The 15,096-nt window shown below is 53.5% G+C and overlaps 5 protein-coding genes across 5 annotated transcripts; 2 read left to right on the forward strand and 3 right to left on the reverse strand.

The window, feature by feature from the left end:
* The first annotated feature begins 1,733 nt into the window (after positions 1-1,733).
* On the forward strand, positions 1,734-3,288 carry P174DRAFT_436773 (putative LaeA-like methyltransferase). Its single transcript, XM_024826120.1, has 5 exons — positions 1,734-2,189; positions 2,241-2,351; positions 2,423-2,432; positions 2,513-2,693; positions 2,767-3,288. Exons 1-5 carry the CDS (start codon positions 2,131-2,133, stop codon positions 3,213-3,215), a joined length of 810 nt encoding a protein of 269 aa, XP_024686960.1. The 5' UTR covers positions 1,734-2,130; the 3' UTR covers positions 3,216-3,288.
* A 5-nt stretch (positions 3,289-3,293) lies between these two features.
* Positions 3,294-6,417, reverse strand: P174DRAFT_446997 (TAPT1 family protein; the record flags this gene model as incomplete). Its single annotated transcript, XM_024828635.1, has 2 exons — positions 3,479-6,417; positions 3,294-3,440 (listed from the first exon to the last, which is right to left on the reverse strand). The coding sequence occupies exons 1-2, from the start codon at positions 6,392-6,394 to the stop codon at positions 3,294-3,296; spliced, it is 3,063 nt and encodes a 1,020-aa protein (XP_024686961.1). The 5' UTR covers positions 6,395-6,417.
* Positions 6,418-7,678: 1,261 nt separating this feature from the next.
* P174DRAFT_426669 (uncharacterized protein) lies at positions 7,679-9,849 on the reverse strand (the record flags this gene model as incomplete). The annotated part of the gene is made up of 4 exons (XM_024825394.1): positions 7,679-8,691; positions 8,736-9,239; positions 9,296-9,722; positions 9,787-9,849. The coding sequence occupies 4 exons, from the start codon at positions 9,847-9,849 to the stop codon at positions 7,679-7,681; spliced, it is 2,007 nt and encodes a 668-aa protein (XP_024686962.1).
* A 1,548-nt stretch (positions 9,850-11,397) lies between these two features.
* Positions 11,398-12,007, forward strand: P174DRAFT_14724 (uncharacterized protein). Its single transcript, XM_024821151.1, has one exon. It carries the CDS (start codon positions 11,659-11,661, stop codon positions 11,941-11,943), a length of 285 nt encoding a protein of 94 aa, XP_024686963.1. The 5' UTR covers positions 11,398-11,658; the 3' UTR covers positions 11,944-12,007.
* Positions 12,008-12,072: 65 nt separating this feature from the next.
* P174DRAFT_426670 (uncharacterized protein) lies at positions 12,073-14,343 on the reverse strand (the record flags this gene model as incomplete). Its single annotated transcript, XM_024825395.1, has 1 exon — positions 12,073-14,343. One exon carries the CDS (start codon positions 14,341-14,343, stop codon positions 12,073-12,075), a length of 2,271 nt encoding a protein of 756 aa, XP_024686964.1.
* Positions 14,344-15,096: the final 753 nt, after the last annotated feature.

Raw genomic sequence — 15,096 nt, forward strand, 5'->3', positions numbered from 1 at the left:
AAGGAATAAGCTTAGGGAGAAGGACTTCCTATAAAGACAGTAAAGAAAGCTATTAGTTCTTAAATTCTTAGTAGAAACCATAGAGAAAGAGAATACTACCTTATAGTATCTGTACCAGTCAACACCTCCCTTTGAATCCCGAGAGAGTAAGCCATTCTTCTTATTCCACTTCCAGATAGGTGCACGGCCAGGTGCTCTTCCATTCCGAAGTTTTAAACGCGCCATACTAGTATTAAGCTCCCATTCTGCCTGCCGGATAGGCTCAAGCTGTTGATTTAAAAGAGTAATCTCTTGCTCAGCACGCTTCTTATCTTGAGCTGTTTCTGGAGCCCAGATATGAAGAGGACCCTTCTTATCATAAGAAAATGCTCCCCAAACCATAAAATCAGAAGTCCCCTTCCAATGCTGCTGTATAACCGTGGGATTATTTTTCTTATCTTTTGTACGCCAAACATGGATTGCTCCACGCCGTTGTCCAAGAGAAACAGAGGTTTCATCAGTCCATATCACGTTTTTCCAGTCTTCGAGGGTCCAGTCTTTATGGGCAAGGCAAAACTGTAATCTTTTCTGCTTCATCTCATCAGTAAGGCCTGGTTTTGTAGTTTGTTTGACTGCTTTATAGCCATGCCGCTTAAGAATGCGTAAAACAGAAGAATAAGAGATACCAGCTTCAAATGCTAGAATTTCAGAAGATTTCTCACGCCCATTTCGATCCTTGCTAATAGATTCAAGAATAGCTTGTTCAGTTGCTTCAGTAATCTCCTTTGGACGTCCCGTACGCTTGCCATCTTCGACGTAAACTGGTAAGATGCATGGATCTATCTCTGGATTGTAGCCGCGTTCCCTGGCTTTCTTAATCCAGTATTGAATTGTCTGGCGAGGCATGCCAGTTGTAGCCTCAATATGCTTGATATCAACACCACAGTAGGCCAAAGTCAGGGCCTGCACGCGTACAGTGACTGGATGATAAGATCCACGCATCTTTGATGGCTTCGAGGGCTTCGAGGAGGGCTTTGAGGAGGCAGGCAGGTTGAAAATATGAATAGTAGGGGAAGAACGTGCTGAATTCATCTTAGAGAGAGAAAAGGGGGTTCTGTATAGCTTCAAATTTCTTTTTTTGGCCAAGAGTTGATAGATAGAGAAGTTAAAAACCATTGTTTTGGAATGAGTATAGATCTCTATAGTAATTTTAGTGTATGGCTATGTAAGTGGAAATGCCAAGATTACTAGCAGCTAATGAGTTTTGCACCACACCTCCGTAATTCCAAATCATATCAAACCAAATTGGACGACAGCAGTGCAGTGTGCAGGCATGTGGATCCTACTCAACAATCTATCCACCCAGCGGTCTGGCACTCTGGCTTCTGGAACATCTGCATTTGTCTGTTCGCATTTAGGACAACGGTCAGACAGGGGCGAACCAGAGACAACTCATGGAGAAGTAACTAGGTAGTCTACTAACTATTTCCTGTGGTTAGTGCTTACAGCAGGATGCAAGGATCCATTCAATTTGAACCGTGAGCGAATGGATTCCCAAACGACTGACTGACTGACATCTTGCCACTGGGCATTGTCCCCTCTGGGTCTGGTCTGGTCTTGGTCTTGTACTTTTTTTCCCTCTGTCGGGTCTCCAGACTCGACTAGAAACCAATAGACTACTGACTAGAGAATAATAATGATGATATTAATCCCTGGGCTGATCCCGAGGTCCCGCAGCCCAGGCTCGTGGGAGTTTCCCTCTCCAGCTTCCTGCATCCGGGAATATCCTAAGTCCTGGTCCACTGTTCTATCATGTCAAGAATGGGGCCAAGAAGCCCAGAAGTACGTTTGTTGTGTGGAGTGCAGTGGCGTGGCCGGCCGTGAGCATATGATATGATGTGATGATATCGGAGTATGTATGCTACATGGGGGGATGTGCTTGATTTGTGAATGTGAATGTGAATGTGAATATCTATCTGCGTTATGGATATCTCCGTTATTTTAGGGTTCATGGCGTGTCAATTCACTGCTTTCTTTCTTCTAGAGTACTCTATATGATGGTATGATCTGCAGTGGATAGACTTCATAGTCTTTCTTTTCTCATATCTATCCATTCTGTGTCTCCCGTTGATATCATTGATATGTAACAATATGGCCTCCCCATCTGACGCAGCTTACCTCCTAGGCCGTGATCCTGAGGAATCAAAGCGGTACATCGCATCCTACAGCTCATATAGACTGCTGATTGCTAACGTCTATAGTCTCAACGCGCAACATGCCTTCCTCGTGGACGTCATCGGCGGCACACCCATCCATCCCTCCATCCCTACGGCAAACATCCGCTCCATAGCAGACGTAGCCACAGGAACAGGGTACGCTGTCCCATCTGCATCCCAATCACCAATGACCGGAGACATGAATAACTGACAAGTGACAATGACAGGATCTGGCTCGTCGACGCCGCAAGCACCCTCCATAACCGTCACCCCCGCCACAACCTCTCCCTTCACGGATTCGACATCTCCCCGCACAGTTCCCCTTCGGCTCGCTAAAGGCCCACCGGCACAAGATCCAGCTCACCGTGCAGGATATCCTGCAGCCATTCCCGAAAGAGCATTGGGCACGGTACGATCTCGTGCACGTACGGCTGCTCGTCGGCGCCATGAGGGAGGTGGATTATCCGCGGGCGGTTCGCAATCTGTACGATCTTCTGAGTGAGTATTGCACCTTCCCTTCTCTTCTCTTCTCTTCTCCCCTGTAGGTCCTCTTTGACTAAGGCGCGGACAGAACCAGGTGGCTACCTCCAATGGGACGACTGCGACACCACCGCCTTCAGCACGGACGATCCTACCCCCATCGACATGGAAATGAGGCAGATTGTCGTCGACGCGGTTGAGAAACTCGGGCTGTGTGGGAATGCGCCACAGTACCTTCACCAGCTGGCTGCACAGACGGGGTTCGTGGACGCAAGGCTGTACGCTAACAGCACGGCGGACAAGCCGCATCTGCGGGAGCCGGCGCGGACGTGGCTGATGCGGGTGCTGAGGGCGCTGATGCCGCATGCGATGGTCAAGTCAGGTGAAGTGGTTGACGAGAAGAAAGCCATTGAGCGCTCGGAGCGGCTGGTTGAGGAATTTGGGCGGCATTGTACGTCTGCTTTGCCGTTGGTGAATCTGTATGTTTTGGTGGCGAGGAAGCCGGTGCAGGCCAGGTCGTGGTGTTGTACAGTCATGTAAATAATGCGTTGGACACTGCCGCTGACATTGATGACCCGTCATGATTTATGATAATGAAATAAATTCTTTTAAATCTATCTACCATATTCGCTTGGCCACCATCTCGTAGCGATGCACATGGTCCATCGACGCCTCGCCCTCCTTCGCGGCCTTCTCCTTGTCTCTCTCCTCCCGCGCCTTCAACCGGCGCAGTCCCTCCGGGTCATCCGCGTAGATCCATCGCCGCTTGTCGTCGTTCACCTCGACCGACCCCATCCGCCCACGCGACGGCTGCCCTCGATCGCAAACTCGCGTCCCCGAGGCCCAGTGCCCGTGGCGCTTCCGTTTTCCGTCTTGTGCGACTGCTCCGCCTCCCGGGCCTTCATTGCCTTGTACCGCGAGCGGGAGTACGCGAGCAGAAGCATGCCGAGAAGCAACTTTAGAATCAACAGGAGGATAAACGCCGTCAGAATCAGGACAATGGTGAAAATGTACACCGATTGTGCGGGCGAAGGCATCGCGTTGGCCAACACCGTCCGGAAGAAAGCGCTGGCGTGCGCGGCCGAGGCAGGGAGGATAGTACGTAAAGTCAGCGGGGGCGCGGACGGGATCGGCGATGGCACGTAGTGGCTGTGAATCGAGGCGAGGGAGGTCGACTCAACGGCCGTCGACGAAGGCTGGTGCGGAAGCAGGGCGGCAAGGAACATCTGATACGTCTGGACAGAGACCCGGAAAAAGAGGCAAGACAATGGGATCACGGGGAGGCCCAGACGCTTCGTGAGGTTCTGGTCGCCAAACGCATTGGTATAGTAGTCCTTGGCCAGGACATCCAAAAAGCGGCCGTAGATGGCCGGCCGGGTGTTGTTGAACTTGTTGATGTATGCATGCTTGAGCCAGTCCACCAACATCTCCGATCCGAGCACAACCAAGAACGGACCCAGCACCTGTGCCAACGTTGGCAGGAAGGAATTGACTTGGCTAAAAGAGGAGATAAGTGACGACGGAAAGAAGGTGAAAGACTGCGGAAGAATAGAGGATGAGGACCTGGGAGGGGTCGACAGAGGCGTGCTGTTGGTGCTGGTCGACCGGCTACTCAGACTGGAGCTCAACGTGCCAACAAAGTTGAATGCTCCGGTTTCTACAATATTGCGCGAGGCGATAATCGTGAGCATCAGCCAGAGCTGGAATCTCTCCACCACATCGGCACACGTGAGCTGGAACAAGTTCTCCTTTTCAAACTTCTTAAAGACCGTCGACTTGATCTCGACAAACTGGTTCGAAAGCAAAAGCGTGATCAGCGCGTTCGAGTACGAGTTGACCGCCACATTCAGGGTCATGACTTGGTAGAACAATGCCGTGGCGTGAAGCACCGTATAAGCCAAGGCCAGCAAAAAGAGGCCAAACGGCCGAAATACCTTGCTGCGTCCGTCCGGGCGACGCTCTAGTGCCTCGCGCGAGAAGAGACATTCGAGCACGTCTTGTCCAATGGCGGCCAACAGCCGGTCACTGACCTCCAGCACATTGTAGATCACATACAGTTTAATAGCCGCCTGGCCGCGAATCCAGTGGTACATTCGACTGGCGTCAAAGTACATCAGAACACAGCATGTAGCAATCATGAGCAGTCCCTTGAGGATGTCGGCTTTGTCGTCGGGCAGAAGAGCAGAGGGGATGGACTTTTGCCGGCGATGGTGGTGCTTGTGTGTATCGGCACGGTGCCGTCGCCGTGATTCCCCGGACCTGGTCCTTGGTTCTCGCTCTGCAGATGTACCTCGAGGTCTACGTTCAGCCTCTGCGACGTGGGCTGATTTCTTCTGCCTCCGCCAGACTCTCCCAGTTCCCTTGATGACAAAGTCTGAGACAAAACGAGACTCCATGCCCAGGTTGACGAGCCAGGATTCCAATAGAATATACAGAGCCTTGCAAAATCGCAGGGGAAGGATCGTGAAGGAATACAGCCACGCGTCCAGGCACGCCAGAATTCCAAACCAGAGCACCCGCTCCAGGGCCGGCGGCAGTCTCAGAAAACTCGACAAGCGCTCGAGTTTGACGCGCGACGACTCATACGGGAAATCATTCGTGACGGAGCGATGGATATACAAGGGTGAGGGTCGGCCAGACGAAAGCTCCAATTGCAGGTACGTCGGCACCGACAGCGGAGGAAGCGGGATGGACGGCGGCATGGGAGAGGGCAAGGCAGGCTCGGTGATGACCGGCGAAGGGCTGAGTTGGCGCTTGGATTCCTGCTCCAAGCGACCGTTCCCCATACCGATCCCCGGGCGTTCCGGTTTGGACCGGGACGCCCACGTCTGCGCCAGCCGTTCGTTGGTCCCCGGTAGTGTCGGTCGCCTCGATGAGGTCGGAGTCGAGACTGTCCTCGAGGCATGCGGCCTCGTACGACCGTTGGACACGGAATGTTTCGATGCGGCGGAGATTCCCAGCCCCAATGCATCCTCTGGCTGGAAATCTCTAGCGATAGGGCCAGCGTGAACTCGCGACTCGCCCGCGTCCGAATCTGCACCTGTGGTATGTATGCCATCCGACAACACGCGTCGACCTTGCTCTGTCTCCGAACCCACAGGACGATACGGTATCGACTGCGGCGACGACGTGAGCTCCTGGATCTTCGCCGGGGATAGCTTCAGAACCTTCTCTCGCTCTTGATCCACATCCGGCCCCTTCGAGGACGCCGTCTTCCCTGACCAGCCACTCAGCGCGGCGCCGGCCTCGGCCCCTTGAAGCACATCGACCAGCGATGTCCGGTGGGCATCATCACCATTATCGGTATGTTCAAAAACAAGCCCCAGAGCCTGGTGTGGGGGAAACTGCCCGACTTTCAGCTCGGCGTAACCGTTGTGAGCTTCCTCCTGGTTATCCACAGGACCATTCGCTGTAGTAGTATCGTCCGTAGTCTCGCCACTCCTGTTCGTTTCTTGAGATACAGATTTCGTCCTCTGCCGCCGCAAAGTTTGCGATTCATCCCCGTTCGTGGATGGATCCCGGTCTCTCGTCTCGCTTGGAGGCGTCTCCGGTCGCGGCAAGTCGGTATTCCCGTCCCCATACAACTCACGCACTCCACCGCCCTCCGTGCCATTTTCTCGTTGCAAATCCCCCGAATCAACAGAGGAACTCGAAGGCGGATGGATATCAAGACGCGAAGGGTCGTGGTCGGAGGAAGACGAGCGCCGATGAGGAACCATTGCAGGGAGCGACGGCGACGGCGATGCGCATCCACGACGTTAGGTAAAGCGGGCGAATACCGGTCGTGTGTAGCCTCAGTGAGGATCTAGTCCCATTCTGTCTGTGCTAGAGGTACTCAGGAACAAAATGTACCCTAAACAGTGACGTGGAGTTCTTGATGACACTTGACACATAGGTAACTAACTAACTACACCACACAGAGTAGGCTAAGGTGGATGTAAGCAAGGGCCATGGATTTCCTTTTGTGGTTAGTTTGCTGCTTTTGGCATGGTCGCTTGTCAACTCGGCCCGCAGTTTGTTGCTTTTCTCTGATCTACGAGCAGGATGTGTAACGAAATATGTTTAAGCTCAATAACTACAAGTACTTTGTATCCATCTCAGGCTCATGTTCCCCTAGAGTTGTGTTCTGGTAGATACAGAAGTAAGCCATACACTAAATCACCCTGCGTTACCCGAAAGACGACAAAGATGTCCAGTCCACTCTTATACCCCTTCATGGCCAGCACTCGATATCCAGAAATTGATGGATTGGTGGAACGAACTTGCGATCATAGTTCTCTGCATTGATCATAAGTTAGTACCTACAAAGAATCATTAGAACAGAGAGAACAGAGTGACGAATACCGCGTCAGTCTTCGTCTTCTGGCTCTAGCATCATGCCGCTGGGTTCGCCGGCGCAAAAGCAGGATCACTGGCATATAGCAAGTAGGTACTTGATAAGATGAACAAAAGCTGTAGATTTTGACGCTTAGAAAGACGTTCCAACTGCATATTGATGTTATAAGACTATGATTTACGCGTATACGTATTCAGACGCGCAGATAAAGGAATCATTTGCTTTACCCCAGCCCATATCGAGTGGTCGAATGGTCAATTTTGATTCACATGATTAGTCGAACTGCCTATTTGTTTCTGCTGGCATTTCGCGCAAGTCCTACAATTAGAATAAGAGGTGTAATGACTTGTTATGTCAATGCCATCATGTCTAGGCTGTGGTTATCTATTTTGTGCTCGAAATACCTCCGCCATGGCCCGAGAGTAAAGCAGCGTCAATCCATGATATGTTCCCGAAGAAGGTATCGAAACAAGAAAAAATAGATCTAATGAGATCCAGAGGGTATTTACAGCGACCTGAAGCCGCCCGTCATAAAGTAACAAAGTCCGCTGATCCAGTCATCAATCAATCACAGAAGAAACCTGCTCGTCTGGAAGTCGTAACATATCATAAACCTAGCTGCTTCACAACTAATCGTTTTGTACATGGATTACCCCATGCTACACAATCAGGAGTAGTCTGGTCGATAGGGCCGCGGTTGAGAATTGTAGCCTTGCGGTGTGTAGGCTCGTACAGGCGGTGCTCGGTTGCTAGGCCCGTTGGGCGACGTAGCACTGCCTGGTCCGCCATAAGCATGATAAACAGGAGAATTTGATGGGCGAACGCCGGCGTCTGGGTGGCTCCGGGTCATTGAGGACGGATCAAATGCAACATAGCCTCCTTGCTGTTGTGGGCTCTGCTGCTGCGGTCGGGGGGTGGCTCTCTGAGAGACTGGGGTGTATGTTCTTTCGGCATAACTTGCAGCCGTATCAACGGCCAGCGGAGGTCGAGCCGGCCCAGCGTTGCCTGGAGTGTATGCTCGTACGGGATAGCTAGGTTGTGGGTTGGGTGGTGGTTGGGGCGTTCCCCTGTGACTTTGAGGAGATAATGTCCGAGTTGGATAGTCCATCCCGTACGAGCCAGGCTGTGGGTTGGATGGTGGCTGGGGTGTTCCTCTGTGACTCTGAGGAGATAGCGTCCGAGTTGGATAGTCCTCGCCAGGCGAGACAGCAGCTCCACGCGTCAAAGAGCGTGAGTAAGGGTCGGGGGCTGCATTATACGACTGATATGTACCATAGTTTTCATCGTAAGTTGCATCGGTACTGTAGGGGTCGGGGTAACGGCGTGGCGCTTCCTCATAGTCGCCCCGGTTCATCGGCGTCGGCATACGGCTTGGTGGGTTGGTGGTGGTGGACGGCGGCGCCGGTGTACGCGTTGGGCGGGTTGTCGGCGGCCGTGATACAGGTGTGTAAGATCGCGCTCCAGGCATCGGCACGCTGCTGGGGACAGGAGGAACAGGCGGTGCAGGTGAAGACCCGCGATCAAGAGGGCTGTAGCCGGAGATCGCTGTAGCCCCAGAGTACGATGTGAATTCCGAATGCGCCGATGATTGAGTCACCGTTCGGCTTAAGGCCGGTTTCTCCGTCCATGATACGTCGGGGAGGGTAGGAAGAGTTGGATTCCGCTCCGGTGCCGCCGTTCCTGGCGCGAAGTATACGGTGGCAGCGTCGTTTGAGTCGTAGAACGCGAGAGAGTCGTGACGGTCGGTGCCTTGTCCTCCGCATTCAGGTCAACCACCATAGGTAGGGTCGGTTTCCGGTCAAGGGCGAGGTTGGGTTGAGTCGGCGCGCGATCCAGGGTGCTCTTGGCCAAAGCCTTGTCCACCTTCCGGCGAACGACGCGCATGAGCCGGGTGTTGATTTTGCGACGGCAATACACCTTTAGAGAACCATCCTCGGAGGGGATATGGTGGAACAGGAAGATGAGGTAGAGGATCACGGCAGATGCCAGTTTGAGGATCGACAGTACCCAGATCACGAGCGTGAAGAGCATACCACACAGGACCACGGTTCTCTGGTTGTTGTCCTCGGCTAAGATCTTGAAGTTCTCAAAAAACTGTATGATGCCTGCTTTGTCGTCGTCCACCGAGTGTTCACCACCGGGAAGAAGGTCCATTTTCATGACGGAGTACAAAGTGATGGCATTGACAACTTGGCGGGGGCCATCTGCGAATACTGTATTCATCCAACCTAGAATGGCACGTCAGTTGATACCGCAAGTACTAGACACGGCGGGATGGACTTACTCTCGAAAGAAAAGTACGCAAACAAAGCCACATACTCTGCGCCCTTCTTACTCTTCGTTAACTCCGCAAAGACCAAGAAGCGTCTCCAGCCGCGACCACGTCTCCCCATGCGGATACTCTGGACCCGCGCAGCCAGAGGGTCCAAGTAACTTCGGGCAATGCTCCCGGATCGCATCGCGCGAATCGCATGAAGCCACCGAAGAAACAACAGGACGAAAGAGATAATGATGCAAACTGCAAAGATCCATCGCGACACTGTAAAGGGAATAGCCGGTTCAATTGATCCAGCCCATCGAGAGAACGCCAGCAGATTGACTGCCGTGAAGGTGTCGACGCCATACACCGCGAGGGATACCAAAAGAAAGACATATACCAGAAAGTAAGAGAAGGGCGTTAGACACGATTCGGACTTGAAGTCGTCCAGATTCTGCCAGCAGAGAATTAGCGACACCCTTTGCAATTGTCAGTGACCGCGCCCCTGTTTCACTTACCACCGAGTCCCATTTCTCCTCCCTTGACACAGGACCCTTTTCGCGATCACCGCAGCAAGGCATTTTTGTACGTATACCTGTCCTGGTAGAAACAGACACCGAAAGACAAAGACGAGGACGAAGTCGAAGACGACGGGTTTCACAAAGAATGGTGAGTTACGCCTAGCGACGTAGAGGTGTCACTGAATCGACCTGCTCGGGCCAGCCGCGCACAGTCGCAATCGCACCACAGCGATTCCAGAAACGAGAGACAGAGAGCAATATGGTCGAAAAATTTGGTTGAAACTTCGAGCGAGAGCCCAGGACAAAGAGCGACAGAGTTCGAGGTGATCGATTCCGATCGGCGGCTACAAGATCCCCAGGCGCATGGCCCTTGGACGGTCGCAAAGCGCTCGCCAAAGGACCTGTTTCAGGGACGGGGGATCAACAAGCGCAGCGGATCAATCGCACAATAACCATTCACCATTGATTTCGAATTCGATGCACAATACAGATGAGACACAAAGGAGCGACTGAAGGTATTCTACTTCGTATCAGTGGGAGTAATCGCGATGGATCCCTCTGCCAAGATAGGGGTCAGGGCGCGTGTCTGTGTCAATGTGCGGATTGTGGGGATAGAGATACACGAGGCTGGAACTGGAATTTGGAAGGAATGGACGCTGACGATTGACTACTGACGAAAGCTGAGAAGAAGATGATGCAATAAGGAATGGAGGGGTTCAGCAGATGAAGAAGCTGAAATGGACAAAGAATGAATGGATGGGTGGATGAAGAAGAACAATGAAGACGAGGATGAAGGAACCGTTATTGACGGGCCAAACCATATTTTCCCTAGTCCTCCGTCTATCTACTCTGTCCCCTCGGTTTCTCAAGTCATCACCCAATAAACTAACAAATCAGCTAATGGAAACAAACTCTGGGAACAAAACTCCCCTTTCAAGCTGAAACAATTCGGGCGCTAGACGTTCCTGACCCATGGAGGAGCAGTTCTCTCCACAGTCCACACACAGAGTATGTACATCCGTGCTGAGAAGAATGCATCTGTCTCAACACAAACAAACTGTACATGAGTTCTGGGTCTCACCATGACAGTCCGTCAACCGCCAATAGTTATCAGGAGGCACTCAGAGTCAACACAGAGTAAGGTACTGAGTACCATTGCAAGACATGCTATATCCAATAGATAGACAATATCCACGTCTCCACAAAATGTACCGTACATAATCAACAAAGCCTTGGATAAGGAAACGCCCGCTGCTTGGCATTCTAGCATTTAATCTTTTTCCGCTGGAATGGATGGAGCTTGATAACATTTCTGTGGTCTAACTAGTAGCTAAGAGACTTGACCATATACTCTGTATACTCAGTCCATGTGTTTCATGCGATTGCACACAAATACTGAAAAACGAAACGGATATGGACCCTTCTCCTAAGCGATAGTTGAACCCACCATACTCCATCCGTAGTATGGAGAATGTGGATTCGAGTGGGGAAGATGAAACAGTAGGGTCTACAGGGCGAGTGGATGAATATGGAGCACCTCGTCATGAAGATTCTGAACATGAACCTCAAAGGACAAGTCACGACCAGTGAAAATTAAAATGCTGTGGCCATAGGGCTGGAGGTGATCTTCCGAGTCGATCATTATCAGCCAAGATTGATCAACGACTGCAAATCACAGTACGAACTGGGAACGATTACGGCATCAAGTCTATGACGAGGTCAAATCATACTCATTCAATCATCACTCAGTTGCAACTGAGCGGTTCATTCATTTGTCATGTGAAAGACCAACACCAGAACGCCAACAGCACAGAAAAACGGACGCTTCAAAATCACTCCTGGCCATGATCAAGACTCGCGCCGACTCCGATGATTCCCTTCACTCCGCGGGACGTGTGTTTGTCCATCAAGGACCCTAGCCCGCCCACCAACACACGCCCGCCTCACCAGCCCAAAGTCCATCCCCATAATCCATCCCTGAATTCAAGTCCCCGGCCCGAAGGCAATTTCCTTCCTCCACCGCCCCCCTATCCCTGGCAAGCGCCGTGTGCGTGTCCATCAAGGACCCCTAGCCCACCCACGTTCCGCAACACGCGCTGCCCCCGTTTACTTTATGCCACTGCGAGGATACCGAGCCGAAACGTCGACATTTAGGGAAGGATAATAGGGCCCCGATCCAGGGACTCTGCTCAGGGGTCCACCGGCCCGTTGCCTTGAAAGCCCCGTCGAGACGGGAACTCCCCGGCCGGTCCAGATGGGCTGAACTAGCACACCTGTAGGAAATCAGGGGAGAGTAGGAGGCCGGCGACCGCCCGGACGGCGGGCCGACGCTGCCTCTGCGTTCGACAGCGAGATGCGCAGCTTTCGGTTGTCCTCCTCCAGCTCACGCGTTCTCTTGTCCCAACGGAGTTGGTCCTCCGTCCGCTCTCTCCGTACCCTATCAAGGGCAGCCCGCAGCTTCTGAATGTCCTCCTGGACAGCCTTGTCGGTCGGGCCAGACGGTCCCTGCAGCTTGAGCTGCTCGACTTGGCGCCCGAGGTCGTTGATTAGGGCCTGCTGCTGGGCAACCTTCACCTCGCTCTCGGCCAGGGCGGTGGAGATGGACCCCAAGTTGCCAATGTGGCGCTTGGGGATCTCTTGCAACGCGCCCCGGGCAGCGTCCTCATGCCTGGTCAGGCGGGTCTGGAGGATCCCGATGGTCCTCTCGGCAGACACCGCCCTCTCCTGGGCCCTCTGTGCGTCCCTCATGGCCAGCCCGACCTTGGTTTGGAGGTCTTCGACCTCCGCCTCAAGTTCGGACGCCCGAGCCTGAGCCCGAGCACTGGCCGCATGTTCCTGCGCGAGAGTCAAGTCGCAGGCGTGCCTGAGTTCCTGCATGGATTGTCGGAGGTTTGATTCGGCTGCGCGAGTCTGAGCGAGGGACTCCTGGGATTCCCTAAATGCGATCTCCGCCGTCGCTCTTGTCGACACGAGCTCGTGCTGCAGGGCGGATGCCAGCCTGAACGCGTCATCGCGCTCCTGCTGGATTGCCGCCAGAGAACCACACTCCTGCGACAGGGTGTCGCACAAGGCCTGGAGCACCTCGTTCTGGGCAGTGAGTTCCTGGGCTTGAGCATCGAGCTTGTGGACGCGATCGGCGAGTTGGCGACGCTCGGCTTCGGCATCGTTTGCCCGGCCACGAGAGTCGCGCTCTCTGGCCTCTGCGGTGGCCAGGCGGTGCTCAATGGCGACGAGCTGGTCATTCCGAACTTGGAGTTCGGCTCTGAGCGAATCGACTTCGCCCAGGGAAATGTCCCCCGCCTGTTCCCTCTGGGCCTGCAGCTGCTGTTCCAGCTCGGCCATTTGGTTGCAGAGGGACCGCACTCTCGCAGTGGCATCATCCTCCACCGCTCTCGCTCTACCCCGGGCCAGGCTGAGCTGCGCCTCCGTTTCCGCGAGCTTGCGTCGCAATCGCAACAGGGCAACGTCGGTCGACTCACGGGGGCGAGTTTCCTCGGCGCGTTTGACTTGGACGGCAGCCAGCCGGTTGGCTTGAACCCAGCCATCCTCCATCCGTTGCTCGGTCGCCCTAAGCTTCTGGGTCGTGGCGGACAGGAGACGTTCCTTCTCGGAAAGGATGCCTTCATACCTGCTGATCAGGTTCATCAAATCATCCTGCCGCTTGTTGATGGACGACCCAGGAAGCTGTGTCTCGCTGCCGGCGACCTGGTCCGCTCTCTGGCCCGGAGACGAGGGCTGCTGGAAAACAACGACGACACGCGCGAACAAGGAGGTCTTGGAGAGAGCGCGGAACGACCACGCCGCCGTGATGGCGAGCGAGACACTGGCAACCGCGAAAGCAAGGATACGGAGGTGGTGGATCTCGCCGTCGAGGTCGAAGAGACGTGGCAGTTGCCAATCGTCCTCGATTGTCGCGCGCAGCTCGAGTCCGGTCTCCTCACCGTTGCAGAAGGCGACCTTCCCCCACTGACGCCAGGTAAGCTGACTAGCGATGGTCCACCGTCCGTGGATGCCCATGCAGTACAGGGACATCTCCTTCGTCTCAGTCAGCAGACCGTCGGCAAAGCCAGACAGGAACTGCCAAAGAGGGAAGAAGAGCCACACGTACGCGGTCATACCGCAGACAAATGAACCGGCTAGCCGGCAGACTGTTGTCAGGGGTTGTTTGGAGGGAAACCACCAGCTGACAACGGTGGAGACGAGTCGGACGAGGCGACAGTCGACAATCGGCTGCTTGACCCAATCCTGCACGATGGTGCCGAGCTCCTGACGAGAGCGAACGCTAACCAGCTGCATAACGAGCGGACTGGCTGCGGCAACCACGGCAAGGATCGGTGAGACGAGTCTCTTCGCAACGGCCGAGATCCAGGGAGCGAGATCCTCCCAAAACAAAACCATGACCCCCAGGAGAGTGACAAGCGCAAAGGAAAGCGCGGCGCCGGTCGTCAAGTCCGCGTAAGCGAACTGACGGACCCAGGCCTCTGCCCTTGTGACTGGGGCGGTTTCGTCGTAGGCTTCTCCGTACAGGAAGTACATCTCGACGTGAGAAGTCATGTTGCTTGGGAGGTGGTGGAGGGGAAAAAAGAATTGGTCAACACTGGGTTCCTGTCTTTTGGAATGTTGTCGAGAGAAGAGAAGCACTTGGTGGCTTCTTGATGAGTCGATTTGAGGAGAACACAAGAGATGATTGAGGTTCCTGGAACGATAATCTGATGAGATGCTTTGAGACGAAGATATCTTGTTTGAAGAGTTGGTACTTTCTTGATGATCGCTTTAGGAGATTGGAAGATGGTAGAGATGCTTTCGCAGAGAAGCTTTCGCAGAGAAGAAGAAGGAGAGAAGCAGGAGAGAGAGAGAGAGCAGAAGAAGAGAGAGAAACAGTGAGCAGGAGGCAGGGGAAACACAACAAAACGAGTGGCAAGAATCACCAAACCTGCTTCAGCAACAGGTAAGCGAGATCAAGTGAATGTTATCATGTCAAGCGAGTCTTTGGGGAGGTGAAGCTGGGAAGCCAGCAGCAGAACCGGGCCGGAAACGGGCACAGAGTGAATATAACACGTCTGCTGGGGGGCAGGATCCGGAACCTACGTCAGTCTGGACGAGATACAGGCTACAAGAAGTGAATATCAGAGTGCAGAGAAGGGACTGGCATCATCATGAGGTGCTGGAAGCATCTGGCCTTGGTGGTGAGAGCTTCCTGCTATGTCACTACGGTAGGTCATGGTGGTATCTCCATCTCGAGATCATTTCCTTTGGTTATGGTGATTACAGGTCCAGAGAAAGTGATGTCTTTATGAGAGGGGATCA

Source organism: Aspergillus novofumigatus, assembly GCF_002847465.1.
Source record: "Aspergillus novofumigatus IBT 16806 chromosome Unknown P174scaffold_1, whole genome shotgun sequence".
Taxonomy (NCBI): Eukaryota; Fungi; Ascomycota; class Eurotiomycetes; order Eurotiales; family Aspergillaceae; genus Aspergillus; species Aspergillus novofumigatus.